Source organism: Eleginops maclovinus, chromosome 5 (assembly GCF_036324505.1).
Source record: "Eleginops maclovinus isolate JMC-PN-2008 ecotype Puerto Natales chromosome 5, JC_Emac_rtc_rv5, whole genome shotgun sequence".
In the NCBI taxonomy this organism is placed as follows: domain Eukaryota; kingdom Metazoa; phylum Chordata; class Actinopteri; order Perciformes; family Eleginopidae; genus Eleginops; species Eleginops maclovinus.
Window position 1 is genome coordinate 9,476,524 of NC_086353.1, and position 27,835 is coordinate 9,504,358.

The 27,835-nt window shown below is 39.1% G+C and overlaps 4 protein-coding genes across 7 annotated transcripts; 2 read left to right on the forward strand and 2 right to left on the reverse strand.

The window, feature by feature from the left end:
* Window positions 1-491: 491 nt before the first annotated feature.
* On the reverse strand, window positions 492-3,086 carry LOC134865135 (hydroperoxide isomerase ALOXE3-like). Of its 2 annotated transcripts, none has more exons than XM_063884566.1 (5): window positions 2,872-3,086; window positions 2,346-2,467; window positions 2,123-2,223; window positions 1,340-1,510; window positions 492-1,137 (listed from the first exon to the last, which is right to left on the reverse strand). In XM_063884566.1, exons 2-5 carry the CDS (start codon window positions 2,452-2,454, stop codon window positions 958-960), a joined length of 561 nt encoding a protein of 186 aa, XP_063740636.1. In that variant the 5' UTR covers window positions 2,455-2,467; window positions 2,872-3,086; the 3' UTR covers window positions 492-957. The 2 variants fall into 2 exon arrangements, with proteins under 2 accessions (XP_063740636.1, XP_063740637.1); XM_063884567.1 differs by having other exon boundaries at window positions 1,317-1,510.
* A 1,859-nt stretch (window positions 3,087-4,945) lies between these two features.
* On the forward strand, window positions 4,946-12,056 carry glb1 (galactosidase, beta 1). The gene is given in 17 exon segments (XM_063884079.1): window positions 4,946-5,176; window positions 5,782-5,951; window positions 6,350-6,500; window positions 7,148-7,208; window positions 7,806-7,900; window positions 8,019-8,199; window positions 8,452-8,510; window positions 8,598-8,719; window positions 8,916-8,956; window positions 9,068-9,180; window positions 9,321-9,395; window positions 9,500-9,544; window positions 9,546-9,590; window positions 9,733-9,846; window positions 10,212-10,343; window positions 10,543-10,776; window positions 11,314-12,056. Coding segments are annotated over 17 exon segments (1,950 nt in total). The 5' UTR covers window positions 4,946-5,119; the 3' UTR covers window positions 11,569-12,056.
* Window positions 12,057-14,287: 2,231 nt separating this feature from the next.
* Window positions 14,288-19,332, forward strand: cldnd1b (claudin domain containing 1b). Its single transcript, XM_063883765.1, has 5 exons — window positions 14,288-14,434; window positions 14,703-15,242; window positions 15,721-15,828; window positions 16,157-16,294; window positions 16,934-19,332. Exons 2-5 carry the CDS (start codon window positions 14,957-14,959, stop codon window positions 17,152-17,154), a joined length of 753 nt encoding a protein of 250 aa, XP_063739835.1. The 5' UTR covers window positions 14,288-14,434; window positions 14,703-14,956; the 3' UTR covers window positions 17,155-19,332.
* A 317-nt stretch (window positions 19,333-19,649) lies between these two features.
* On the reverse strand, window positions 19,650-25,892 carry LOC134864629 (N-acyl-aromatic-L-amino acid amidohydrolase (carboxylate-forming) B-like). Of its 3 annotated transcripts, none has more exons than XM_063883764.1 (7): window positions 25,822-25,892; window positions 22,585-22,811; window positions 22,239-22,431; window positions 21,580-21,673; window positions 21,386-21,493; window positions 20,858-20,970; window positions 19,650-20,192 (listed from the first exon to the last, which is right to left on the reverse strand). In XM_063883764.1, the coding sequence occupies exons 2-7, from the start codon at window positions 22,809-22,811 to the stop codon at window positions 19,998-20,000; spliced, it is 930 nt and encodes a 309-aa protein (XP_063739834.1). In that variant the 5' UTR covers window positions 25,822-25,892; the 3' UTR covers window positions 19,650-19,997. The 3 variants fall into 3 exon arrangements, with proteins under 3 accessions (XP_063739834.1, XP_063739833.1, XP_063739832.1); XM_063883763.1 differs by lacking the exon at window positions 25,822-25,892 and adding an exon at window positions 24,272-24,390; XM_063883762.1 differs by lacking the exon at window positions 25,822-25,892 and adding an exon at window positions 24,087-24,268.
* Window positions 25,893-27,835: the final 1,943 nt, after the last annotated feature.

Here is a 27,835-nt window from a genome sequence, read left to right on the forward strand (position 1 = left end):
CTCTTATCATTTTGACATATTTCAGATTTCCTTATTTATTATTGTGTGCCACAAGCACAGAAGTTACTCAAGAGCCTTTTTTTTTTAGATATTTTAATTTAATATTAAAGCTGGACCTGAAATATCAACATGTCAGCATTACTGCCGGTGTCCAGAAATAGTTTAACTTAATTAATAATTAATCAAATGTCCTTAATCCTATCAATACGTGGAGAATAGGATTAATACCACTTTCATGTGGTATCAACTTTCTGTGTATCTGTATTGAATCTGTAGCTTTGACTTGCAAAAAGCTTCACTTAGGGTAAGGGTAATTTGCTCTCTATTGGAGCACAGATTGCTATCAGAAGAAATTAGTCATAATAAAAAAAAGGTTTCTTAATATATTTAATATAATTATTAGTCATACAAGTAAGTATTAGTAATTAAAGCAAGTTGCTTCTTTCTGGGAACCAAAAATCCACCACATAAATGTATATTAATGACCCACGCCATGTTTTAATTCCTTTTCCATATCACCTACAAGTTTATACAAACAAGTTGAAATTGTCACATTTTGTCCACGAAAGATACATGTGGATCATAAGAGACTTCTCATACAATTCTCATACACATGTTACCCAGCATGTAGTGATTACAGCAAAACAAAATTCCCTCTACAAATCATTATTCGTTAATTATTACCATAAGTAATAAGGAACAGTTTATTTAAGTGTTACTATTGTAATGCAAAATAATGTTTTCCCGCACCCAGTTATTTTTTGCACAGACAAATATTTTCAATTTTTTATCAATCAGGCAGTATACAGATTCCCAGATCATCACTCAGTGATCACACATAGTATAGTTTCCTTCCACCACAGCATTATTTAACAACCTGCAGTTCTCCCCTTCCCGACTTTGGTTAATATAAAGGTGAATTTAGCAAACAGCTCAGGAACATACACCTTCTGATATTCAAATAGCCACACTATTTTCTACCTCCGCTGGATCCATGTATGTGTATGGGACCTCCAGGTTCATGTTTCTGATTTTGATGTTTGCACTTAAGGTTTGAAGCATTCCTTGAAAGCTCCTTATCAGCTCGCAAGGAAACGTCTCACTGAAATTGGCCTCCGGGTACTGGCCAAGAGGGACCTGATGACATCAATTACACATTGTTATACACAAGTTTATTTTTTCCCACGAACATTCCAATGTTTATCAAATAAAGACTATGGGTAAGATAATGTGCCGTTGTGGGAAGTGGGCAGGATTTTCAGTGGCTAAAAGACTATATTTTTACTCAATCACAATCACATATGAACATAATTTACACAAAGCAGGATCTTTTTCTCACGTAGTCAGACGATGGCCTGCTGAGTAGCCACAAGGTGGCCATTCCGTTAGCTGTTACACCTTTGTTAGGTAAGGTCTGCAGCATCGTTTCCTCACTTGTTGTCCCCTTTGTTGTCGGTGGAGGAAGTTGCATTGTGGAGGGAGTGTTGGGCATCCATCCATCAAAGTCATACTGCATTAAATAAAAGATAGGCAGATTACGGAGTAATATTCTCTGAAGCCACACCATCTCACTTTGTTGGCCAGTGTGTCCAATACTTTCAGCCAACTGAACTACTTCAACAGCTATTCGATGTTTTGCCATGAAATTTGGATTGGAACAAAAATCTGCACTGCCCAAAGGATCTTATTGACTTCTGTTGCCATTCAAGTAAGTTCAGATATTCCCATTGACCTCAGGATGGACCTTGATACCTTTCATATCCAGCACCATCATTAGATCAAAAATGTTTTAGTTGTAAAATACTTTGATTCATGACCTGCAAACCTAATGATATTCTCACCAGTCTCAGCTTTACTCTGTATCTGTGCCTATAAGCTTACATTGAAAACTAAGATTGCAATCTTAGTAAAAATTGTACCTTTTAAAATTCTGCGTGTTGTGAGTATGTCAGCATCTGAAGGATATTTGAACCAACGTGCGGCCTCCCAGACCTCCTAACACGGTCCTTTACTCTTTTTAATGTCATCCAACTCTCTCCGGTTCAGTAAAGAAACTACAAAACCTCATTGACCCATTCCACACAAAAATACATAATAATTATGGTATATTAAGAGGCTTCACCTGTCCAGAGTTCACAGCTGAGTGCTGTCCTGAGCAGGTGAAGATCACCATGGTGACAAACTTCACCAACTCTGCCACGGTGGTGAAGCTCTGTGGGATCCCTGAGAATCAAAGGGAATTAAATGCTTTACTAAAAGATGGCTAGAAGTTTAAATAATCATAACACAAAGATGCAAATGTGCACATAGATTATGATGAATATTCTGCTATTCTTTGAGCTCACCTGTGGATGCTTGGGAAAGGAATCCGTGCTCAAAAATGTCTGAAATCCATGTCTGCAGTTCAGAGTCGTTCTGGACCTCGTCATCATTGTTGTAGTAGAAGTTGAGCATTCTATCCACACACCTTAAAGAAATGTGGACATGTTTTTATAACACCTTCCTTGTTGAATTCTACCTGTTTACATACACTGCAGTTGTAAAACAACTAATGCTAACCTTTTTATTATCATGAGTTTAAATATATGCCTACCAGCTCCTCTTGAATCATAGTAACACACATATATATAGATGTTCAAACTCTTACATTCTGGTTGTAAGCATAGACTGTATACATAAAGGTTGTAAGGCTGCTCAATGAGACTACTGTCTTGAACACATATTTATACAAAGAGAATAACGAGTGACTAAACAGCGTGGACTGTTGCTGTCTGCTTTATCTATTTAAAAGAAGTTCAAACTCTCTTTGCCACCCGCTATCTCTTTCCAGAGAAATGTCAAGGTGGCAATATTCCTCGTGTGAACACTTACCTGTGCTATCCTGTATTGCAATCAATGTTGCGGAAGAAGCAGTTCTAGCAGACCGCCCCAAACTTCCCATTCCCTGGTCACATTAACTAGCTCTGTCTGTGGGATTACAAGTTTCCGCTGCCTGTGTGGAGATACTGTATAATTCCTCCACCTGGTCCTGGGTCTGTCGCTCTGTGTCCCCCTCCCAACTGTTGGACGTTCCTGAAACACCTCCCTAGGCTGGCAGCCAGGCGACATCCTTACCAGGTGCTCGATCACCCCAACTGGCTCCTCTCTACACATGGGAGCAGTGGGTATACTCAGAGACCTTATCCCTAAGGGAGATGCCCATGCTTCTGAGAAAACACATTTCGGCCGATTGCATCCGCAATCACGGCCTTTTGGTCATGACTTCTCTGGAAAACATCACCTTATCGTGTTGGATAACCATGAATCTGGGGGCTGTGTTGTCTGGAACCTTGTTGGTGGAGTTTTACGCAAACCAAATATCAAACATCAGTCAAGGATTGTATTCTCTGTTCTCTTTGTTCTCTTTATCCAATCTGGCATTATATAAGTTATAGATTTGTTGAAGTGGAAAACTTTACTGTAATCTGCCGCTTCATTGTAAACTGTTCAAGGTTGTTCTGACTGCCAGAGTTCCAGAGAATACTTGAACAATTAGTTATTAATGAAAATAATAGGGATAACTGTTACCAGTTGAGTGCCTGACAGGTGAATATCCTTGCTACACATAAATATTAATCATATTTCTCTACACTGCAGATGTGAATATTTTGGGCTTGCCAGCTCTGGTTCTTGTGGTTGGTCCTGCCAATGACGGCTCAGAGTGGTCAATTAGAGGCTTACTTCTCTGCTTTAAGGTCACACGGCACCAGAGGCTATTGAGACTACTAGAAAGAAAGTGATAAGAGATCAGATGAAAAAGGAGGTAATTGTAATGCAGGTTTTCAGAGGATTACTGAATATAATAGGTCAAAATATTAAGACCATTATCCATGGGTTTAGGCACTTGGTGTAAAATCCAATTGCAGAACAGTTGGAGCAGGTAAGGTGCCTAAACCCTGACACCCTTAAAATAAAATGTTTGAAAGAAGTTCACTCTATGGTTGTTCTGAACAATATTCAGTGACATCTGTATTGTTCTTGTTTTTGTGCACACCAGTAAAATATCTGTTCACTCACAGTAATTCTCCCCTGATTGTAATATACTTTTTCTTGCAGTCTTCGTGTAAGTTGTCCCAGAAGGTCAGCATGCACTGTTCTGTTGATTAATCCATTGTAGCCCATTATTTATGCCATGGTCAGTTCTTTTCACTCAGTGGAAGGCCATGGGTCTGAAAATGTGTCTGAGGTGATAAATGATCCAGTTTCTCTTATTATGCATGTAATGTTGATATTTAGTTTCAAACTTTTCAGTCACTTTTTAAAGTTCATATCCTTCAGATTTATCCATCTGTATGTTTCTCCTTAAACCATATTATTATGTAGATAACCAGATAATCAGAACATTTCTTATTTTCTTGGAAACGTAAAATCGACTCCCATTATGATCCATCTTTCCTGTGACCTTTTTCTAAAGTGTGTTTCAGAGGTGGAATAAGTACTTAGATCTTGTGCTTCAGTACCAGAAGTAAAAGTAGTCATTATGCAGATTGGCGCATTTCAGAATAATATTAAGTCATTATATTTATTAATTATTTTGTATACTCCAGGTGTAACTATAGTCTTATTAAAGTGTCGATTATATTCGACATCATTTATCCAAATCTGCAAAGTAACTAAAGTTATTAAATAAAAGTGGTGGAGTAAAAGTACACAATTTACCTCTGAATTGTACTGGGGTAGAATAACAAAGTAGCGAACAATTGAAATATTCAAGTAAAGTACAAGTACCTCAAAATTGTACTTAATTACAGTACTTGAGTAAATCGACTTCATTACTTTCAAACTCTGGTGTTTTTTAAAGTTTGTTTTGGATGTTGGCCATAGACTAAAATACTTTCTAAAACGTACCTAAAATACATAAGTAAAAAGTGCGACACTGACACCTACTGTTTAAAACGCGTTTCTACAACTCAACAACAACACAGCATCACATGATTTCACTTCCGCAAATCATGCTGCTAGACTCATTCAAAATACCGCTGGACTCAGGCAAGTAAGTACGGTAGTTGAATGTATTCAAGTGAATTCTGATTTATTTTTGTTCTTGCACCGGACAGCACGCCTCCTTGTGAGGACCAACATGGCCCGGCTCATGTTTGGAAACCTACTGCTGCTACTGCTGCTGTTAGGACATTCAGTAAGTACTTCCTAAAGCTTTTTATACCCTGTGGTCGACATGTAAGAAGCTAGTGTATAACTGCAGCCTAATCCCCATAACATTAAAAAACACGTTATTGTTCAAGTTTTTACAAAAGTAATTTCAGCGTAATTCAAAACAAAGGACTGGAACCTGGTGTCAAATTGATCATTTTTAAATACAAGACACACACGCCTTTTTTCAAGAGATCTTAATGTGAGTTGAAACATGTTTAGATTCTGCCAATGGTATGTAACATCAGTAATGTTTTTAACAAACGGGTTAGGGAGTTATTGTCAGGTCGATACAACAAACTGTATTTCGTCTAGAAGTCAAAATCCTCAATTGGTAAACTACTGTACGACTTTCCACATGACAACATTTTAAAAACATGTTGGTTTGTAGACCGTTTCTTATATCTTAGCATTATTCACACCTTTAATAGCCAGTCTAGGTTAGCTTGTGAGAATGACACATCCCTAAAGTCAGCTGAGATGTCAGCCCTGAACCATAAACACATGAATCTTTAACCTCATAATGGACCACAATATAAACTGAATTATGGAGATGAGTTGCGATTTAACTGATGATGTGTTGATCTGCAGCTTGGAGCACCTGGTTCATTCAGCGTGGATTACCAGAAGGACTGCTTTCGAAAAGATGGGGAAGAGTTTCGTTACATATCAGGAAGCATCCATTACAACAGGATCCCCAGAGTCTACTGGAAGGACCGTCTGCTCAAGATGTACATGGCAGGACTGAATGCCATCCAGACGTAGGTTTACCTGCTGTCTTGCCCTCATTATGCTTCACTCTGATTTGATTTTGTTTCATTTTAAGGCTGTTGTTGAGAGTGTGTCATGTTTCAACTGACTTCCATATCAAAACTAATCCAGGAGGACAGTTTAAACTATTAGAAAATGTGTAACATTAGAGACACCTGTTTACATTGCTATTGGCGCTACAATCATTTGCATGTGATTGTGCTGCAGTCAATCAACAAATATGTCAGAAGTCACATGCTGCGGTGTAGTGATATTTGGAAATAAGCTTCAGGAAATTAAGCTGTAGAGCTGAACATCCAGTTCTCTTGCATATAATTTATAGGCCAGCAAACATACAATCTGCATTAATGACTGCTTTCCTAATACTCATACTTCATTACCATTGAAGGTACATTCCCTGGAATTACCACGAGGAGTCTCCGGGCCAGTACAATTTTAGTGGGGACCGGGATGTGGAGTATTTCCTTCAGCTGGCCCAAGACATTGGCTTAATGGTGATCCTTCGGCCTGGACCCTACATATGTGGAGAGTGGGACATGGTGAGTGTGGGTTATCAGTAAATGTACACCTTGTCAGTTTTTGATAGCATAATGGGATAATTAAAAAACGGACCTTATAGTATTAGAATCTGGAGAGTACTTTTTATATCACTGCACTTATTTTACAACTATGGTTACAACGCTTTAGGGCGTTTACAGACTGAACTATCCAACAGTACATAACTAATCATAATCCTCTCCATCTTACCTTGTTTCATAAAAAGGAATGATACAGAATAACTCTATAAAGTTTTATTCCACAATTATAGTCATACGTTTACAAAGTAGCGTGTTAGGTATTTTAGGGGAAAATATGAGCATTTGCAACATGGGTGAGCAGAAGAGGAGTGCGTTATAATGCGGGATTCATTTTTAATATATCTGTCAATGTTTGGTATTTGTTCTCCACTAAGAGAACTAGTAAACATTCAACCTATAAAAATAAGAAGGACCACAATCATTAGGACAAAACTAGAACCATTTTTAAAACCACCTTCTGAGTACGTTGGTACTCCAAAAACAGATTCCTGGTGCAATATCACTTCAACTTCAGCTGTGCTTAAACTTCCTGTGTTTATTTATTTACGATACGCCATTTAAGTTTGACCCAAACCTACTGCCATTGTTTGCATTATTCTGTCAACTAGGGAGGGCTGCCTGCCTGGCTCCTCAACAAGAAAGACATCGTGCTGCGGTCGTCAGATCCAGGTGAGAATATTTCAAAGAAAAACAGGGTGCAGGAACATTAAGATAAAATATGCATAGTTTTAAAGCTTTACTCATTGTTATTTTCTCAACTTAGTTTTATTAACACTCTATGTTAGCCTGTTTCCAGATACCAGTACAATGTAACTAGAAGTATGCTGAATGGGGAAACTCTAAAATAACACATATTGTAGATTTCATATTGGACAACCAGCTGTGTCTATAAAATGCTTTCAAATCTGGAAAACATTTCCAACTGGAATCAAAATATTTTCAGATATAAAAGTTTAAGTGCTGACCAAAAGCAAACCAGAGTTGTTCCCATGTTTAACAGATTGACATTGAATTACCCAAGTCTATTGCTGAATGTGTATTTCTGCACTATGGCATGTGTATTTCATTTTATTTCCACCCTTTGTAGTGCATTGTGGTTTTATGATCCTGAAAGCTGTATTGTTTAAACAACTAGGGACAAAAGGTGTAATTGAACAAATCAAAAAACTCTGTGAAGCACACCCTGTTTCCTGCTTTGTATTGTAACTATGTTAAATGCATTATCACGATCAAATAAAATAAATACAAATTGAATGTGTATTTTAGATTACATCGCAGCAGTAGATAAGTGGATGGGATACTTACTGCCCATGATAAAGCCTTATCTCTACCAGAACAAGGGTCCTATCATCACTGTACAGGTGAGTCCTTGACTGATTTCTGCAGGTTTGTGCCATTAGGTGTTGTGCATTACATGCAATTACAGCACTTCATCAATAAGTAATAACATATCCCTCCTGCTGTGCCTGTTTGTGGTAGGTGGAGAATGAATATGGCAGTTATTTTGCCTGTGACTACAACTATATGCGTCACCTGACCAAGCTTTTCCGGTCCCACCTGGGCGAAGAGGTGGTGCTCTTCACCACAGATGGAGCTGGACTCAACTACCTCAAGTGTGGCTCAATACAAGGCCTCTACGCCACTGTGGACTTCGGCCCAGGTCTCGTGAATGCAATGCAAATTGCACCAAATATTGATTGTTGTCTAAAGGTTTGAGTATGTGATGATATGTTGGATAAAGCTTATATTATAAAAGCCTATTCAGATGAAATGCATTACAAACCAACTGAAATATTTTGAGATTCATGTGTGATGGGTTTTTTCCACATTGGCTAAGTGTCATGTGTTAGATTAGTCAGTAGGAAATCATACAAATACATGTGAGTTTATCTTTGTGTTTTAATCCTGTTAGGTGGAAATGTAACGGCTGCTTTTAATGCACAGAGACATGCAGAACCTCATGGACCTTTGGCAAGTATTTTCCTTCATACGGTTTGTGATTTCCAAACCACACTAGTGTTTCTCTCATGCTCATAGGGTTTCCTCCTGCTTTAACAGGTGAATTCTGAATATTACACTGGCTGGCTGGACCACTGGGGGTCTCCTCACTCTGTCGTGTCAACCGCCGCAGTGGCCAAGACCCTCAATGTGATGCTGGCCATGGGAGCAAATGTCAACATGTGAGTCTACAGATGTACAGACACCCTGAAGGCATTTACAATTGTACTTAAGGTTTTATTATTATGGTTAACTCTTAAGCCAAAAAAAAAGCTGGTTAATATTTAATAATGTACATCTGCAAACACATTTTCATGAATTGAGAGAATGACCAAAAGGCGAGGAGCTCATATCATGTTATATATTTGTGCTTCACAGGTACATGTTCATAGGAGGGACAAACTTCGGATACTGGAACGGTGAGTGAACTTTAACAGACGTTGATGTCGCAAAGCTACTTGCGATTTTTGTGTTGCTAAAATGATAACCCTGAAGGAACTTCCCCCTCTGATTGCCTTCTGATATCTCAGGTGCCAACGCACCGTACAGCCCGCAGCCCACGAGCTATGACTACGACGCACCGCTCTCTGAAGCAGGAGACCTCACAAAGAAGTACTTTGCAATTCGTGATGTCATCAAAATGGTAAGAACATTAGGCCTCTAGTTTTGCTTTTAAAATCACTTTAGCTGTTTTGTGTCAAATCAAGGGGCTTTTAATCTATTTTAAAAAGTGTATCATTTGTTTATGTCACCTGAAAGAACTTATTTATCTTTTAACAACAGTACCGTAAGATACCAGAGGGAACGATACCACCTACAACTCCAAAGTATGGATATGGGACTGTTGGGATGAAAAAGGTATGTTCACTTTGTTTCTATTAACTCAATCAATCAACAACTTTTTTTCACATGATTTAAAAAATAAAAGATAAATACTAAAGAGCAGTGCTTTGTCTCCACAGCTCCAAACAATTTCAGATGCCTTAGAAAAGCTTTCTTTCTCCGGCCCCTGTAAAAAGCATGTATCCTCAGACCTTTATTGAACTGAAGCAGGTATTCATGTTTGTCTGTTTTTAGTTGTGAAACATTTGTTGTTGCTTTCTTTTCACCAACAATATTTTGTCCTATATTTGTAATTCATTTAGTTGTGGGTATATTTAAAGTGTATTTCCTTCCTCTATCTCCTGTACTGTAGGCCTTTGGTTATGTGCTCTACAGGACTGAACTTCCTGTTAACTGCAACACACCCACGCCACTGTCGTCTCCTCTGAACGGTGTCCATGACAGGGCGTATGTCTCAGTGGACGGGGTGAGACTCATTGTTTCTCATCAGATGGTGCATGCAGGTCCAACCAGAGGCCTTTTGTTGTCATTACTTGTCACTATTTGTTAAATATAATGCTCAATACTTTTTTCTTACCATCAGAACATGTCCACCATTTTACCAATTTTAGATAAGCTGATATTCTTAGACATTTTACAACATTAGACATGTCGAAACTTTTAGCAGTTTTTTGTATAATAGGAAAAAAACAATAGTTTTGGTGATTTTTAATAGAACTAGTGGATTGTATTCACTAATATGAATAATGTAAATGTGATACCTAGTCCTAACAACACATTTAACAAACTCTGAATATTGTTTTGATATAACCATTCTGATTTCTTTTACAGGTGGCAATGGGGGTTCTTGAAAGGAACAAGGCCTTAACTGTCAATGTTACTGGGAAAGCCGGCAGTCAGGTGGACATATTGGTGGAAAATATGGGCCGAATCAACTACGGAAAAGACATCAATGACTTTAAGGTTTTTTCGCAGCTACATTTTAAGTTATTTGGTGTGCTTTGACATGTGACTGCCTGCTTGTTACAGTCACAGAGATTTACTGGATATCAGTTGCAGGTTTGCGAGCATAAAAAAGATTAGAATTTGACATTTATTTGACACTTTACATTTTGAGCAAGCTAAGATATCAGTGTAATATGTGTTGCTCTCCCGTGCACAGGGCCTGGTGTCAGACCTGACTCTAGGGAAAGACACACTCACTGGCTGGACGATGTACAGCCTCAGCATCGACAAAGCGGTCAGTGAGGGCCTCCTCGGTGAAACCAAACCAACAGACCCATCTCCGCCTGCGGCTCTCTCCCTCCCCACCTTCTACCAGGGAAGCTTCGTCATTCCTGACGGCATCCCAGACCTCCCCCAGGACACCTACATCAAGCTGCCCAAATGGAGGAAGGTATGTTATCCAGTTAAATTTAAAAACATGTGGCCATCTAAAAGTATATCAGCCCAATTTAAATGGAGCATCAAGAAAAAATGATATTGAATCATTGGTAATCCAGTAAATTCAATATCTTTGGGTTGGTTAAAATGTAAGCAAATCTTCCGAAACTAAACAGATTTGCAAATAGGATCAACAAATATTGCTAGTTATGGTTACTCTCTCCTCTGATCTTTATTTCACTATCTAATCTCTATTTCAGACCATTAGCATAACGGGTAAATACTGACTAATTCCAATTAAAATAACCATAAATTAATACACTTTTGTTTTTGCTTCAGGCCTTCATTAAATGCGGATAAAAGAAATAATAAAATACATGAAGTTTAAGTGTATCCTGTCAAGACTTTCTTTAGCACAGACCCAGATCTCATTAGTCTGTGAGTGTTGTAGTTGTAGTCAGTGTTGTCTGTGGTTTTGTAGTTACATGATGACAAAGACTTAAAACACAGTTTAAGTACAGGGCAGTAATTAATCAGGGTTTTTTTTCAGGGGCAAGTTTGGATTAACGGCTTTAACCTGGGGCGCTACTGGCCAACTCGGGGCCCTCAGGTGACACTTTTTGTCCCTGCCACCATCCTCAGCAACGCTGCGCCCAACAATGTGACTGTGCTGGAGCTGGAGGACGCTCCCTGCGGCTCCGGGCCCTGTAGCGTGGAGTTTACCGACACCCCCATCCTTAATGCCACAGTACAGTCTGACTTCAAACAGCAAAGGAGGCTCTTCTCTAAAGAGGATTTGCTCTGATAATAAGGGAAACTTACTGCTGCACTAAAAGGAATCTATTTGCACTTTCTGCCAATTTCTTAATCAGCACCTGTGTTTGTGAAAGCGGGTTCATTTGGGACGTGATATCAATGATTGAATGTGTCGTTTTTATGAAAACTGATGAAATGTTTTTAGCCAAATCATTATTTTAACCATCACATGACTGTGAGCTCTCTACCTCACTGATTCTCCAAAACATTTTAATTCAAAGCCTTTTTTTTCCTCACAAAGGGATCTTTCTGTATTGAAAGACATCGAGCTGTATTTTGGAGACGGTTTTATTTTTATCTTGAAAAACACATCAGGGAAATACCATATTATCATACAACTGAGGATATATTGTGGCACTGCTGACATCTACATTATCTACAAAAATATGTTGCATTAACCCTGAATCGGTCTGATTGTAATGCTGTTTAGCATTTGCCTTTTTAAAACACAAAAAATAAAAGTATGATTTTATAATACTTCAAAGACCTCCTTTTTTTTATTGTGTGAGTATATTCTGGTCTTTAGACAGTACTTGAATTATTTTGCTACTTTAAGTAGTGTACTTTTACTCCACTACATTTAGTATCTTTTGTTAGTTTTCAGCTTTGGATTAATGATGTGAAATATAATCAACACATTAATGGATCAATAATTATAATTAAAATATATAATATATTATTCTGGAATGGGCCAATCTGTACAGTGAATACCTTTTACATTTAGTACTTTTAGAATATTTTGATGCTATATAGGTTCAAAGGTTTTATTTGTCATATGCACAGCAGATACAGCGTATATGTTGGCAATGATAATCTTATATCCCAGGCTCCTCCAACAACTCAACATACATAGTGCAAATAAGATAAATAAAATAGTGCAACAATTAGACAAGAAAATATATACAACAACAATAAGGATGTAAAGATGTAACATATATACATATGTAGAATAAATTGAAATTATTTAAATATACTATACAGTAATTTAAATACTTTACACTGTTGTATGAGGAGGTATAGACAGATGCACAGATTACGTATAAATAGATATTTATGGCAGATATGTATAATATATAGATATGTGTACTATAAACAGATGTGAGTAGACATTCACAGAGCTCAGGAGTTCAGCAGTCTTATAGCCTGTGGTATGAAACTGTCCCTGAGTCTGGTGGTCTTGGTCCGGATGCTGCGGTACCGTCTGCCAGACGGCAGCAAACAGAACAGATTGTTGCTGGGGTGATGGGGGTCCTTTAATATCCTACCGGCCTTCTTCCTACACTGCTGGGTGTAGAGGTCCTCCATGGATGGCAGCTCCGTCCTGGTGATGTGCTGAGCAGTTTTCACCTTATGGTTGAGGGCGGTGTGGCTGCCTTACCAGGCGGTGATGCAGCCAGTCAGGATACTCTCGATGGTGTACCTGTAGAAGTTGCAGAGTATCCTGGAGTCCATGACTTCCGCAGCCTGCGGAGGAGAAGAGCCGCTGTCGAGCCGTCTTGGATATGACCCTGGTGTGATGTGTCCATGTCAGGTCCTCACTGATGTTTACCCCGAGGAATCTGAAGCTGCTGACTCTCTCCACAGGAGTCCCGTCGATGGTGATGGGTGTGTGTACCTCTCTCTGCCTCTTCCTGTAGTCCACAATCAGCTCCTTTGTTTTGCTGACGTTGAGATGGAGGTTGTTGTCCTGGCACCAATATGTCAGGGCTCTGACCTCCTCTCTGTACCCTGTCTCGTCGCCGTCTGTGATCAGGCCGATGACGGTCGTGTCGTCAGCAAACTTGATGATGGTGTTGGGGTGTGCCACGCAGTCGTGCGTGAACAGGGAGTAGAGGAGAGGGCTGAGCACACAACCCTGAGGGGCTCTGGTGTTGAGGGTCAAGGTGAGGATGTGATGTTCCCCATCCGCACAGCCTGGGATTTGCCCGTCAGGAAGCTCAGGATCCAGTCACAGAGAGCGCTGTTGAGCCTGAGGTCCTTGAGCTTAATGATGAGCTTGGAGGGCACAATGGTGTTGAATGCTGAACTGTAGTCAATGAACAGCATTCTTACATAAGTGTTCCTCCGGTCCAGGTGGGAGAGGGCAGTGCGGAGGGTGAGGGAGATGGTATCATCCGTGGACCTGTTTGCCCTGTAGGCAAACTGCAGGGGGTCCAGTGAGTCAGGGAGGGAGGAGGTGATAAAAGTTTTGACTAACCACTCAAAGCACTTCATGATGATGGAGGTGAGTGCAACTGGGCGGTAGTCATTGAGGCAGATGGGTTTTGTCTTTTTGGGGACAGGGAGAATGACGGACTCTTTAAAACATGTGGGGACTACAGACTGGAGCAGTGACCTATTGAAAATGTCTGTGAACACATCTGCCAGCTGAACTGCACACACCTTGAGAGCACGGCCAGGGATGCCATCAGGTCCAGGAGACCTGTGTGTGTTGATCCTTTTCAGAGATCTACACACATCTGCACTGGTTAAAACCAGTGAGTCGGGATCCTGGGCCTTCTGTGTCTCCACAGCCGGGGGCCTCTCAAAGCGTGCATAAAATGTAAAATATATATATGCTTCTTGTAACAGAGTATTCCTACCCTCTGGTTCTTCTACTCTTACTTAAGAACCAGATCCGAGAACTTCTTTCAACTCTGCTTATTTGCTTCTCTTCTGTTTGGTAGATAGACTGCCAGTAACACGCCGGAGCACAAGGTGGCGCTAGTGTACTTAACACTCGTGTTGCCAACTGCTAGCGAAACCAAAAAAAAAGAAGAAAGGAAACTAACATAAAATAAGAGGGCGGAGGCCTGTTGAAAATGTAAAGAGCGACGAATAAACGCCAATATTCGACAGTTGTTTCCAGTGGTGAGGTAAGTAAATGAATTAAATCCTTAACGTTTAATTGTCAGTTAAATGTGTCGTATGTAGCAAGCTGTAGCTAACGATAATTAGCTCTAGCTAGTTAGATGCTACGTTACAGGAAGCTACCTTTCTTGTTTATTGTTATCATCTGTGTTTACGATCAACAACTTACTATTTTCTCGTGAAACTAACCAACTAAAGGATGTAACACAGCTCGGAGCATTTAATAGCTACATTTATACATTAACCTATGTGTTTTTTTTTCTTTTTCTGCAGGATTTGAACGCCTCTGTCTGGGACATTACTCAAAATGCTTCCCAGTAGCAACATTATTAAATAAAGTATCATGTTGAGATACTTTTTGCTATTACTACCTGACAATAGTTAACAGACATGCCGTGGTGCCTTAATACCAAGCGGAAATATCAGTTTTGAAGATTAAACAGTGGAAGACACACTGTATGTGCATATATTTCTTTAAACCAATCCTAGTTTGTTCTTGTAAACACCAGCTCAAAACGACCTAGATCATGGTAGACAATCGCTATGCCACAGCTCTGGTGATCGGCTCGGTGCTGAGCCTGCTGGCCACAGTGTACCTCTCTGTGGCTGTGGGCACTCAGCACTGGTACCAGTACAGCTGTCCACCGGGTAAACGTGGAGGGATCAACGCCACCGAGCTCAGGGAGGAGTTCATCAATGGAGAGTTTGATGAGAAAACCTTTAGCGAAACCATGTTCCTCCTGAACGGCACCCTGGGACTGTGGTGGAGGTGCATACTGGTACCCAGCCAGTCGCACTGGTTCAAAGAGCCAGGTATGAGCTCCTTTCAATATATCACATCTCTACAGGTTTCTTTCAGCTACAGCCTGTTTAATTCCACACTTAATTTATTCTTTATTAGGACCGCTAACACAAGCACTAGCATGAGCATTCTTCCTGGGGTCCACACGCACACACACGCACACACACACACACACACACACACACACACACACACACACACACACACACAGAAATACATACAAAAATAAAATAAAAAGCTCATAATTTCATGCAACAAAAATGATTATCCTATTTTAACCACCATTAAACCAAACCTCTAGGATTTTTAATTGAATAAAAGTTGTACTTGTAGTTCCTTATCATTGTCAAACATCATTGGTTGTTTGACAATGATGTATTGCCTGATGATGTACCTTGTATGCTCATGCTGCTCAAGCTTACACTGCACCATGGGTTTCAGCAAATTATGACTGCTCATTTGGATTCGTGCTCTCTGTTTTTACTTTAGATCCGAAGATGGAAAGGCAGTGTGTGAGCATCAGTCTTCCTCAGCAGTTCAGTCCAAAGTACAAAATCCACGGAAGCAATAGCAGTGAAGAAGATCTGCTGAGAACATGTGAGTCTAACCTGTTTCCCCTAGAGATAGCAACTGCCCAAAGGACTGTTAGATTTAAATTATTTTAAATATTTAAATATTAAATATTTTCAGTAGAACTTTTTAAATCTTGATTGTTTGGAACCTATCCAACTTCTACTTAATACATCAGAATATATAAAGCCTATTTTGACGTGATGTTAAGCTAAACTAAATCAACTTCAGCTGTAAAAACTGAATTTTAGTCACCAACATACTGTACAGTCTCCACTTGCTCAAGCTTTTTTGCATCAGGCAATTGTGTCCATTTTGTTTGTCCTTTTTTAGTTAATGTTCTTTCTTTTTCCAGACTTATGGAGGTGCCAGTTTCTCCTACCCTTGGTGTCTCTGGCTTTGGTGTTCCTTGGCAGCCTTGTTGGGGTCTGTGCCTGCCTGTGCCGCAGCTTCACCCCCACCTTGGGTGTGGGAGTGCTCCATCTGCTCGCAGGTGAGCGATATGCATACTCATTCTGTTATTTCATCCACGGACCACAGAAAAAATAATAAATAGCATCGGTGATGTTCCGATGGGAAATTTGGATTTAAAATGCTTTCCGCTATCTTGCAATGATGTAAACAAACAGACCACATCTAATAACACTAAAGCATTTAACGCGTGTCAAATAACAGCATTAATAGTCACACTAAAAGTCAGTCAAGGTACGGTTGCTGGTATGTACTGATCAAGGGAGCAAATATGGAACATTTTTAAATGTAGTATCCTGACTCACTGACCAAGATGGTGCAAGTGTGTGAGCTCAAAAAGGAAACAATTGTTGCGGGCATTTGACCACACGAAAAGCATCAACGCCGTTATACCTCACACGCGTGTCCAGCTTACGATTCTCAAACTTAAAGTAACATCAGCCCGGTGGTGTAGATTCTGACCTCTTTTGACTTATTCAAATACACAGTCATTTGTTTTGTGATATATGCAATCTCATTTTCATTTTAAGATTAAAAAAAAAGATTTTCTTAAAATTAATAACTCTTGTTTCTCTCCTCCTACTGCCTTCACACCTCCAGAAACAGAGCAGTGCTTGAAATTGTCTGTTTTGTGCTTCATCTTTCCGTCTCTCCTCTTCAGGTCTGTGCACTCTGGGAACCGTCTGCTGTTTCCTGGCGGGCGTGGATTTGCTCCAGCAGTATTACCCTCCACCAGAAGGGGTGGTTGGCTCGTTGGGCTGGTCCCTCTACCTCGGCCTCATCTCCTTCCCCCTGCAGATGATGGCAGCTGCTTTGTTTCTGTGGGCAGCCAGGAGTCACCGCAAAAACTACACCCGCATGACGGCTTACAGGGTAGCCTAAAGAGACACTGCTACAACATCTTACCTAAATCAGACTACTGGTCTGAGGACTTTCGTAAAAAAAGATCTGTACTGGTTGTCATTTCCTCTGTAACAATCTTTGAATAGAAAAAAAACGTAACATGATATCCTAGATCTAGGCAGGAATACACCTAACCATTTTTGCAGCTAATCATAAGTGCTTATAATAAGGTTTTATACCTTCAGGTGTTATTTCACCTTTTGTTTTCTCACATCTGTTACCTACAGTGGGGCAAAAAAGTATTTAGTCAGCCACCAATTGTGCAAGTTCTCCCATTTAAAAAGATGAGAGGCCTGTAATTTTTATCATAGGTATACCTCAACTATGAGAGACAAATTTTTAAAGACTTTATTGGTAAATTCCTCGGTAAAATAAGTATTTGGTCACCTACAAACAAGCAAGATTTCTGGCTCTCACAGACCTGTAACTTCTTCTTGAAGAGGCTCCTCTGTCCTCCACTCGTTACCTGTATTAATGGCACCTTTTTGAACTCGTTATCAGTATAAAAGACACCTGTCCACAACCTAAAACAGTCATACTCCAAACTCCACTATGGCCAAGACCAAAGAGCTGTCAAAGGAGACCAGAGACAAAATTGTAGACCTGCACCAGACTGGGAAAACTGAATCTGCAATAGGTAAGCAGCTTGGTGTGAAGAAATCAACTGTGGGAGCAATTATTAGAAAATGGAAGACATACAAGACCACTGCTAATCTCCCTCGATCTGGGGCTCCACGCAAGATCTCACCCCGCAGCCAGGGCAACAAAGGAGTGGCTTCGTAAGAAGCATTTCAAGGTCCTGGAGTGGCCTAGCCAGTCTCCAGATCTCAACCCCATAGAAAATCTTTGGAGGGAGTTGAAAGTCCGTGTTGCCCAGCGACAGCCCCAAAACATCACTGCTTTAGAGGAGATCTGCATGGAGGAATGGACCAAAATACCAGCAACAGTGTGTGAAAACCTTGTGAAGACTTACAGAAAACGTTGGACCTCTGTCATTGCCAACGAAGGGTATATAACAAAGTATTGAGATGAACTTTTGTTATTGACCAAATACTTATTTTCCACAGTAATTGAACATTAATTCATTAAAAATCCTACAATGTGATTACAGGCCTCTCTCATCTTTTTAAATGGGAGAACTTGCACAATTGGTGGCTGACTAAATACTTTTTTGCCCCACTGTCTATCTTAGCCAAAGCATGTTCTTTAGCGTATTTTAACAGATATTGTGGGTCATTTGTTTAATCTCGTGTTAACTCTGTTGGTGTGCTGTATTTTAATGCCTTCTTTTGGTTTGCCATTGTTTCTAAAGCTGCTCACCACATTGCCCTTAAATCAGCAATAGATAGATTTTAAACCTGTCTTTATCTAAGCCAGGTTAGCTTTCTTTATTAGTGCATGACAAATATTATAAAAGCCTATTTTTATGATTTCTTTTTTTGTGAGGTTTTATCTTTGCATGCCTTTTTTTAAAGCTGACATTTCTGATTTCAGCCTGTGGTAAGTGTTGACTAAATGTCACTAAATGTCACTCACTAAAACTGTAACCACTCATCTCCCATTAGCACCTGTGTTTATAGATTAAATCTCTATTAACACGGTCAATTGGAATGTTAAAATACTGAGTTGATTTGACGCCACTTTCGCAAACTTGATACCTCTTTGTAATTGTAAATTCTGATGTTAAGCCCCAAAATTCTTCTACTGCCATTTTACATTTGTCAAGCTCGAAATGTTTTACAAGTCGTGGTTGCAGTCGGTTGTCTGTTCCTTTCTAGAGCTCCATTTGTTCAGTTACTTACCTGACTGGTTTGAAAGCCAAATATTGCATCAGTTAAAGCCTTTTTAAATACTGGTCAGTGATACTTCAGAGCAAATAGACGGGTATTTCAAACAACAGTTGAAATTGCAAAATCACTTGCAAGTGCGAATCCTCAAAAACCATACACTCGACATTTGTCTGGAAAGTGAAAGATTTGTCACTTTGTTGTGTGAGCAATACAACAAATTTCTTTGTAAGAAGTTGTGATGTTTTCGTGTCACAATGTCTTGTTGTACGTCTGATGTTTAACACAGGCTTTTGTAAATGTTTTTATGTATCTGAAGCACACTGTTCCTGTTTCTCTATTGATAAATATGACATTTGTTGACTTCTGACTACCTGTCCTGTGTGATCTGCTGTTGTGTTAGATTGTTATTATCAACATTTCGAGTGAAATTATTTATAATAACAAAAAAGGCTTCTCTGTTATGTTGGCAAAAGGCTTTTCGCATGGCAGTATAATGACTTAGTTTATGGTAAATCCCTTGTCATTCCCATCAGCCTCGACGGTACTTTGTGTTACATGGCAAAGAGCAGAAGTTTACATGCTTAACTTAGTTTGTGAACAGGTTAAATATTGAAGATGCAAATCATCAGCGTCACATCATTTTAAAGTCAAAACACACCATCAAAAACTTCACAGTGATTCGTGTTTGCATAATTGCCGCAGTTTATACAATTTCCATGTTCTAGTCTAGTTATTATACAGAGGGTGAAGGATTATAACTCTAGCATTTATAAATGTCATTTAAGTACAAATTATACTGATTTAACACAAAAATACCCTTTTTTGCCTCCCAGAGATTGCACTATTGCAGAGCTGCTCCTTTATTATATAGCAGCGATACAGGATATGGAGCTAATCATGTTATCATGTCCAGCATCTGTAGAATATACAATCACTGCATTGAAAACATGATTACACATATAGTTTATACATTCCTGTAATTCAAATTTCAAGTATGTAGATTCAGTCTAGGTTTCATCTGTCTCTGTATTCTCAGTCCTTCTTCACACTTATAGACGGGAGGGTCTGTGTGATCTTCTTGGCCAAATGGAACGCAATCTTCTTCTCATAATAAGCACATTCATTTATGAAGAGAGGGTAGAGGTCCTCTCCTTCGTACTTCACTGTCTCCCCAGAAAAAGACAGGAAAATGGGGTCGCCTTGTTGCAGAAGCTTGAAATCATTATCCTGGAGAAGATAGAGAACTCTCAGATTAGTCAAACGTTCAGCTTTTCAATGCAAGTATCAAGTTAACTGTTACCCTCATTGTTTTCTAAATCACAGCTTTATGCATTGATGCACGGACTCCCCTATGTAGCAATGTTTAAAGAAATAGTTAAACATTTTGGTAACTATGCTTGTTTGATTTCTTGCAAAGAGCTAATCCTGCAATAACTAATATGAGGTCGCCTATGGGCAACTGAAAGTGGATGTTAGCACAACATGGACATATCACTGTGCCAGTGGGCCAGAGAATCAACAAACATATGCTGACACCGTAGAGACACAGCCTCTGCCCAACCAACTCTGAGTTTCTCATGCTATCTCGCCGATATTAACCTACTCCAGAGAGAATTGTCTACATTCTTTGCAGTTGTTTCTTCTGCTTCCTGACCCTTTTGACCCTGTGATTAGCTAAAGAAAAAGATGGTTTATTGACTGCCTTTGGACTAACAGAGTTGGGCCTCAAGTGGCTATAAAGCTCCATAAAGCCAAGGGAAGCAGCAGATTCAGATGATTATTTTCTGTACACCCATCGAGATTGCATTGTTATTTGATATGTTGTTGGATTACAGGCGCTTTCAGTGAAGGCTAATGTTTGCATATCTCCACCAGATGTTTTTGTCCTTTACCTGCAGCTCTGGGTGAATGGCAGCCGTAATCTCACTGGTTGTTGGATCCCTTGGGTAGTCTACACTCTTCACTACAGTGTATGCTTCCACTTCACCTTCTTCAAAAGTACTTCCTGTTGGCAAAGTAGTGAGTTTTAATGGTGGTGTGTTAAAGGTGGACAAGCGGCAGGTAACAAAGTAATGTAACAGATTTCTTTTTCACTTAACCCTAATGGTTATCTTGCAGATGGTTATGGTTTGGCCAGGCTTTGAAATATCTGCTGTACGACCCTCCATTGTACTTGAGTATAGAAAGAGTCACTTATTTCAAAACCTGAGCAAATAAAAACAAAACTGTGTTCATTGCTAGATACCACTATGGACAAGTAATTATGTAAGTAACACTATTTTAATAATATTATTCTGATCTGACCCACAGAGGAAGACTATTTCACAATCATCACTCAGAACAGCAAAAGCTTGGTCACCAGTAGGCTTGAACTTTAACAATTTTTTGATAATCTCACTCTTTAAATACTTGTTTCTTACCAGAATTGAATTCATGAAGCCATTCTATTGTGCGATCCACTGCCTCTTTCGCCATGTTAAAGATATCAGCTCTGACTACACCGTTGGGTTGAGGACCGACTTCAATCGCTTCAGAAAACAAAAAGCAATTCTAGGATTTTACACATTAATCAGTTTAATCATTCAGATGCATGCAGACAGATAAACACACTTACCGAAGCCATGTTTGCCAACTGACTCCAAGGAATAAGCCTCAGATTTGGATATATTCAGTAAGATTGCTCTCACAGGCGCAGAGGTCATTTTGCTCTGAAAACCAGAAAAGCTGCTTTAGTTTTAACATAACATAATTATAAAACTTTGTCTTTGACTTATTGATTTTGTATGTGATTGACTCTTAATTTCATATGTTAGTGAACTCATTTTTCTTTTCCTTTTCTATCTGTGCTAGCCCTTTTGCTGTAACATTATAGATTTTCCCGCCTGGCATCAATATAGGATTTCTGATTTCTGATATTCTGAACAGAGATCTGTGGTCCCAAGAGGATGAATGCTAATGACTGTTCTCATCCTCTCTTCTAGTGCCACCCAACGCCCAGGTCTCTTGTTGTGTTTTCCTGAACATAAAGGATGACAATCTTCAGACCCTTTCTTTTAAATAAATAGGGTATTCTTTATAATGCGTGTAAGTAAAATACAGTATTATTTTATTAATTTAAACATCATTTAATTTTAAGATTATAAGGCCAACAGCTCCAGGACTTTATGGTCATTCGCGTTTTTCGATCTTTGGAATCATTACAGTCCAGGTCAGAACACTGCACGTCATGAAGTCTAATAGAAAATATTTGTCTTGATGACGCCATGCTTTTACCTCAATGTATTTGTAAATGTGCAGTGTGAGCCAGTCCAAGGAGTAAAAGATGAGGCACATGCCCATGTTGGCAGTGGTGTTGTGCAGGTCGCAAAGCAGATCCACAGCCTGCTGGCTTCCTTTGGGACCAAGCAGAACGTCAATCTCCTGGGCGCGCCTCACCTCGTAGGGTGTTGAATCTGTTATGGGGGAACTGATATTTCGAAAAGGTTATGAGTTTTGTCATTACTCTAATCTAGCCGTTTCCAGTTTTATAATTCTATTACAAGGCAGTTTTCAAATGTGAGTGTCTTTTAAAATACTGTTGTTAAAGTTTTGGTACGATAAGCTTTCTTTTCAACATTACCTCAGCAAGGCTTTTGTGAAACAGCGATTGAGATCTGTTTCTGTATATCTTCTGCAAGCATCCACAGCCAGTGGATTTGATATTACGGTGGTTATAGAAACAGATCCAGTCTGATCCGCCTTCTGTCTCTGCATTTCTCTCACCACGTACATGCCTGTCATCTCATTTCCATGGGTGCCACCACAAATGGCAACACGGGACACTGGCGAGAAAGAGGCATGCTCCATCTGTTGGCAGGAACAAAAAGTAAGATTGTTAGGTGTGTTTTACTTTATTCTTACTTTATTCAGCCCTGTGTGACTTCATAAATCCCACGCCTACACAAGTGAAGGTAAAACTCATGGGGTCTTCCCAAACCTGTTAAAGTGTAACTAACATGTTATACATAAACCAGACAGTGGAGAATAGTCTGTGAAATAAGGTTTAACCTGATGATCAGAAACTGAGGTTACAGTGTTTTGGTTTGTTGTTTGAACTTTCTCTAAATGATTGCAGATATCTTCCTGAACACATTAAACTGACATGGACCATTCTGTCCCATCAACAAGAGGAAGAGCATTACTGTGAATGAGGTGCATGCTGTTGTTGACTTGTTAAATTTGTAGACTTTTGACCTTTTGTTTGCCAGAAGAAGTCATAAACCTGAAGGTTTTTTTTTACGGTTGTTTAATCAATGATGGGTTAAAGGTCTTTACTATGATGGTCTTTAATCACTGCAGCTTGAGTGTTGAGTGAGCAAGCATGCCTGACAAAGAAAATAAACCCTAACCCTAACCCCTCAAATTAATTATTAGTTTCTTCCGATTATTATTAAGTGTAAAGTCTTAAAAATGCACAACTCAGCTCAAATTATGAAGGGTTAAGAAAGTGCTTAACTAATCTAAATCAATTCTCCATAGTTTTAGCCTGCTGTCTGGCTGCTACATTTGGAAAGTGTTTGTGTTTTGAAATGGTCTGACAACAACTTGCATAGAGGCGACATGTTCCGCCAATGTTATGGGCAATATTGGCATTATTGGTGCATAAGTCATTTACAAGTTAGTTGGTGCAATTTCAGGTATTAAAACAGTCCCCCCCTCCTCCTCCTCTTTAACACGGAGACCTGCTGACATTACACAGAGAGAGTACATTTTACGGAGATAGGCAGAAATAATACAAACAGCCAGTTGCAAGATCGGGTCAAAGCTTGCAAAAGTTAAAAAAATTAGAATTTCACTAGCCGCTGTGTGAAGCATGAGAGTGACAGAGAGGCCTCTGCACTGATACGAAACAGCTGTTGCACAACAGAGACCAAAACCTCCTGTGGTAACAACCTCTTGTGCAACTCCTTTCACTGGTGCCGAGGCAAAACAAAAACAAAACTATCACTTTTACTGCACTATTTTGGTACACAGCTTCAGTTGTCAACCCTAACCCAAGCACAGAAGAGAAAACTAACATAGGCCTAAAGCAAGTTTACTCTAACATATCCAAAACACAACGTTCACGCCCGCTCGTCTTACCTTTCTTGGCAGTTCAGCTCTGCTCAGCTTTCAAACAACTTCAGTAACCTTTGACCTAAAGGCAAGCCCTGTCAGGACTGTTGTGCAGTATTACACAAGCTACAGGCAAAACAATACAGGGACTCCCTCCGTTCACATGCACAGACAGACAGAAATGAATGCAAAGGGATACAAAATCTACTTACACATAAAGAGTGATTTTAGCCAGCCCTCTTCTTCCTTGTGTTTCATTCACTTTTTCCTTGGGCCCTCCTCTTTTTATTTAAATGTCACACAGTGGTTTGCTTTCCTTTATTTCTAAACCAGTCAGAGCCGTTCTGTGACTTGGGTGTAACTTTAAGTTTCTCCCAAAACAATTAGACTACATGCTAGGTTAGGCAGCTTCACTGATATAAGAGCCTACATATATAGATGTACAGCCACCAAGGGTTGATCATTATAGCTGGCTCTGAAAATCAGGGGTTATAGTGCGTTGGCTGTGACCTCGCTGAACTGTGCATCCTGGTTAATTAGCAGTTGATTTATTATTTGGGTAAAATGGTTACTTTAAACCTCATGAATGGCCTGAAAAGTTCTGCTGGCATAAGTGTTTGCAGCAATAGACTCATTGAGACAGAAAACTAAGAAACCGCCTTATAATTGATATGGCGTAATAGAATAAAAAAAACAGGTAGATTTAAACATGTGAAAAATTGCTTTTTAGTGTTGTTTACAAATTACGGAAAATTAAGTTGTAAAAATGAGCTAAAATACAGCTATTATAAATATATTGTAAATAAAAATCAATAAAGATAATTGTTTATAAGAAATATTATTAAACAAACAACAATTTAAGTCAAATTACTCAAACTTACAAAAGATATGTGAAGAAATTGGAGAGCTCTGCAGTTTTATAGCAGAGGTAGCTTTAGAAATGTACAAAACGTACAAATGAATGTGTAGGGTTCCTAGTTAAAATGAACGAGATTTGCTCGCCTGATGAGAGAAAATATAAATATGGAAGGGTAATAGTCAGTGTCAGTGGCGTTAGATTGGCTACAACTGGTGTACTGTAGATGCTTGCACCATGAGTGTTAAGGCAGTTTTGAGTGTTAAAATCAGCTCCAAAATATAATATGATTAACACATTCTCTTTCTGTAAACCACAACATATCTTTTGTTAAAGATTTTCCCCACATTAAACTTGATCAAAGCGATGCAGGTTGCGACTAGCAGCCATTGATCGCTAACAGCCGGGACAGCGCAAACACTACAACAGTGCTGACAGAGCAAACAGCGTTAGCCTGAAAAGAAGAAAAAACATTCAATTAAATCAAGCGCTAATTTCAAAACCATTCAGCAGGTGAGCACTGTAACCATTGTTGAGCCAGGGAGGGGCGCCAACTTTAAATGTTTTGTTCATGCCAAGTATTCAACAAATAATGTTTTAACTTTAGCTACTTGGGCAACAAGTTGAGGCTCTAAGAGGCTGCAACAGTTATCTTTCTGAATTAAACAACAGTAACCAATAGTTAAATCCTACTGTTGAAGTATTGAATCATTTCATAAAGGAAAACCTTTGTACCATGACTGACCACACCTGTTTTCCCCAAAAGAATCAAGACATATACATTTTTTTCCTTCCTGTCCATTAAATCATCCTTTGAACCCACAGATGCATCTTATGTCCGCTCGGAGGGGTGCTGAACCCTAGTTTGGGAATCACTAATCTAGTACATCTTTAAATGTAAATTACCTTTTAACCTTTCATATCTTTCCCCTCCACATGACCCCTCCGAACACTTCCATTCCTCTCACTCTCACTAAAGGGAAGTCCTAAGATCCATTTAGACATGTAATCCTGTCAGATCAGTCACTTGACCATAAGCTGCTCTCTCTCTCTCTCTCTCTCTCTCTCTCTCTCTCTCTCTCTCTCTCTCTCTCTCTCTCTCTCTCTCTCTCACACACACAAACATACATACACATTTCTGTCAGCATCCTAACCTGTTTAACATTTAATATATGATTGAATATCATGATTTATAACAGGAGATGGCAGAAAAGCTCTAAAGCCCAAGAATAAATGTGATGTGTGGCCTATTGGATGATTTATAGTCACTGCCCTCCAGTGGTGAAAGGTACATTTACCGAAGTACCATGCTTTACAGTATAGTTTTGAAATACTTGTCCTTAAATTGCTTCTCTACGTCTAAATCATTACATTTTAAAAGACAATATTTTACTTTTACTTTACTACTCTTATCTGACAACCAGTTACTTTAAATGTACATGCTAAAACATATCTATGATGAGTTTATAAACGGCAGCTCATTGTTAAGATGCCAAAATATTAAGCATGTGACCGCCTTCATCCTGTTACACACAGATCAGAAACCAGAGAGAGTAATGCTATCATCTCCACTGCTGTTCCCTCCCTTGTGATTAAATGATGGTTAAATTATTCATATGAAATAGAGGAGAAATTATTGTTGATGCAGCTAATGATATTATCAGCTGTTATCTAATCACCTGCAACCTTTTCAGTAAGAGGGAACAGGGTGTGTTTGGAAGAGGTTTGAACATTGACATTTCAAACAGGGAGTGGCACAAAAGAGGTGGCCTCTTGGTAATGAGGTCTTGCTGAGAGGATACCGACTTTCTGACCTTCTGGTGGTCTTTTTCTAACGTTTACGGCTTGTTTGTGTGCTCTGAAGACACTGAGCATGAACTCAGAATCTAACATTAACCACCTCTTCAGAAAAGATTTTATTGGGGACGAGACCGGATAACATGGAGACAATACATAATAAAATGGAGCTTTAAAAAAAAGTACAGCAAGTATAGCTTAAGCTATTTAAAGGTTGGTCCAATTAGTGGAAAAATGTGCTAATCAGGGCAGAGATGTCTTCACTGACCTCAGTTTGGATTTCAACATATTTGGCTTCTGATTTTGCATCTCTGGAAATGCTGATATCACATAATATGGAATGGGTGGAGGCAATTGGAGAGATTTCCAAGTTCACAATTTACCAGCATTCGCTTAGATGGTTTTATAATTATAGACTAATTGGATTATAAACAAGTAAACCCAATTGGATTTAGTTACATGTGATGGGTCAATAGCCAAGTGCCATCTATATCAGCTTTCTTAAACTCCTCACAATTGTAGTAATGACATATTGACATGAAACTGATAATTTTGCTAACTCTGACAAGACATGAAAGTTGTCATGAGCCCTTAAAAACTTTTGGTGGCTTTGTCATTTCAGGGCATACCCTTTGAGACATTTAAAGATGTAATGTGTTGTTTAGATAATATTTGATATAATGCAATGTATTTGTAGTTATTTCTAGATGATGTTGTTATTTTTGAGAAATAAACTCTACATTTTGTTTCTCTTGCTGTAAAACAGAATTGGACATTAGAACACACTCAAAATTGGAAGAGAAACATGAAGAGATTGTTTTGAATAAAATGTTATTTACCCAAACAATACATTGACAAATATTCAAAGTTACATCGTCAAAACGCTTTTCCAACACTTAATGGCGTTTAGACTTGATCTGTTTGGAGTTTATGGTTACATAACACAGACCAGCCTACTATACATTTCTGAAGCATTGTTTTAATGGCACAGCTATGAGGGATTAACTCTATCACACTGAAAGTAAATCAAAGTCACGTTAGGCAGATTTAATGCAAAAAAAACCCTTAGCAATAGCAAATGGTCTCATGGGATGGGAAAACAATACAACAATGCACGGTATTT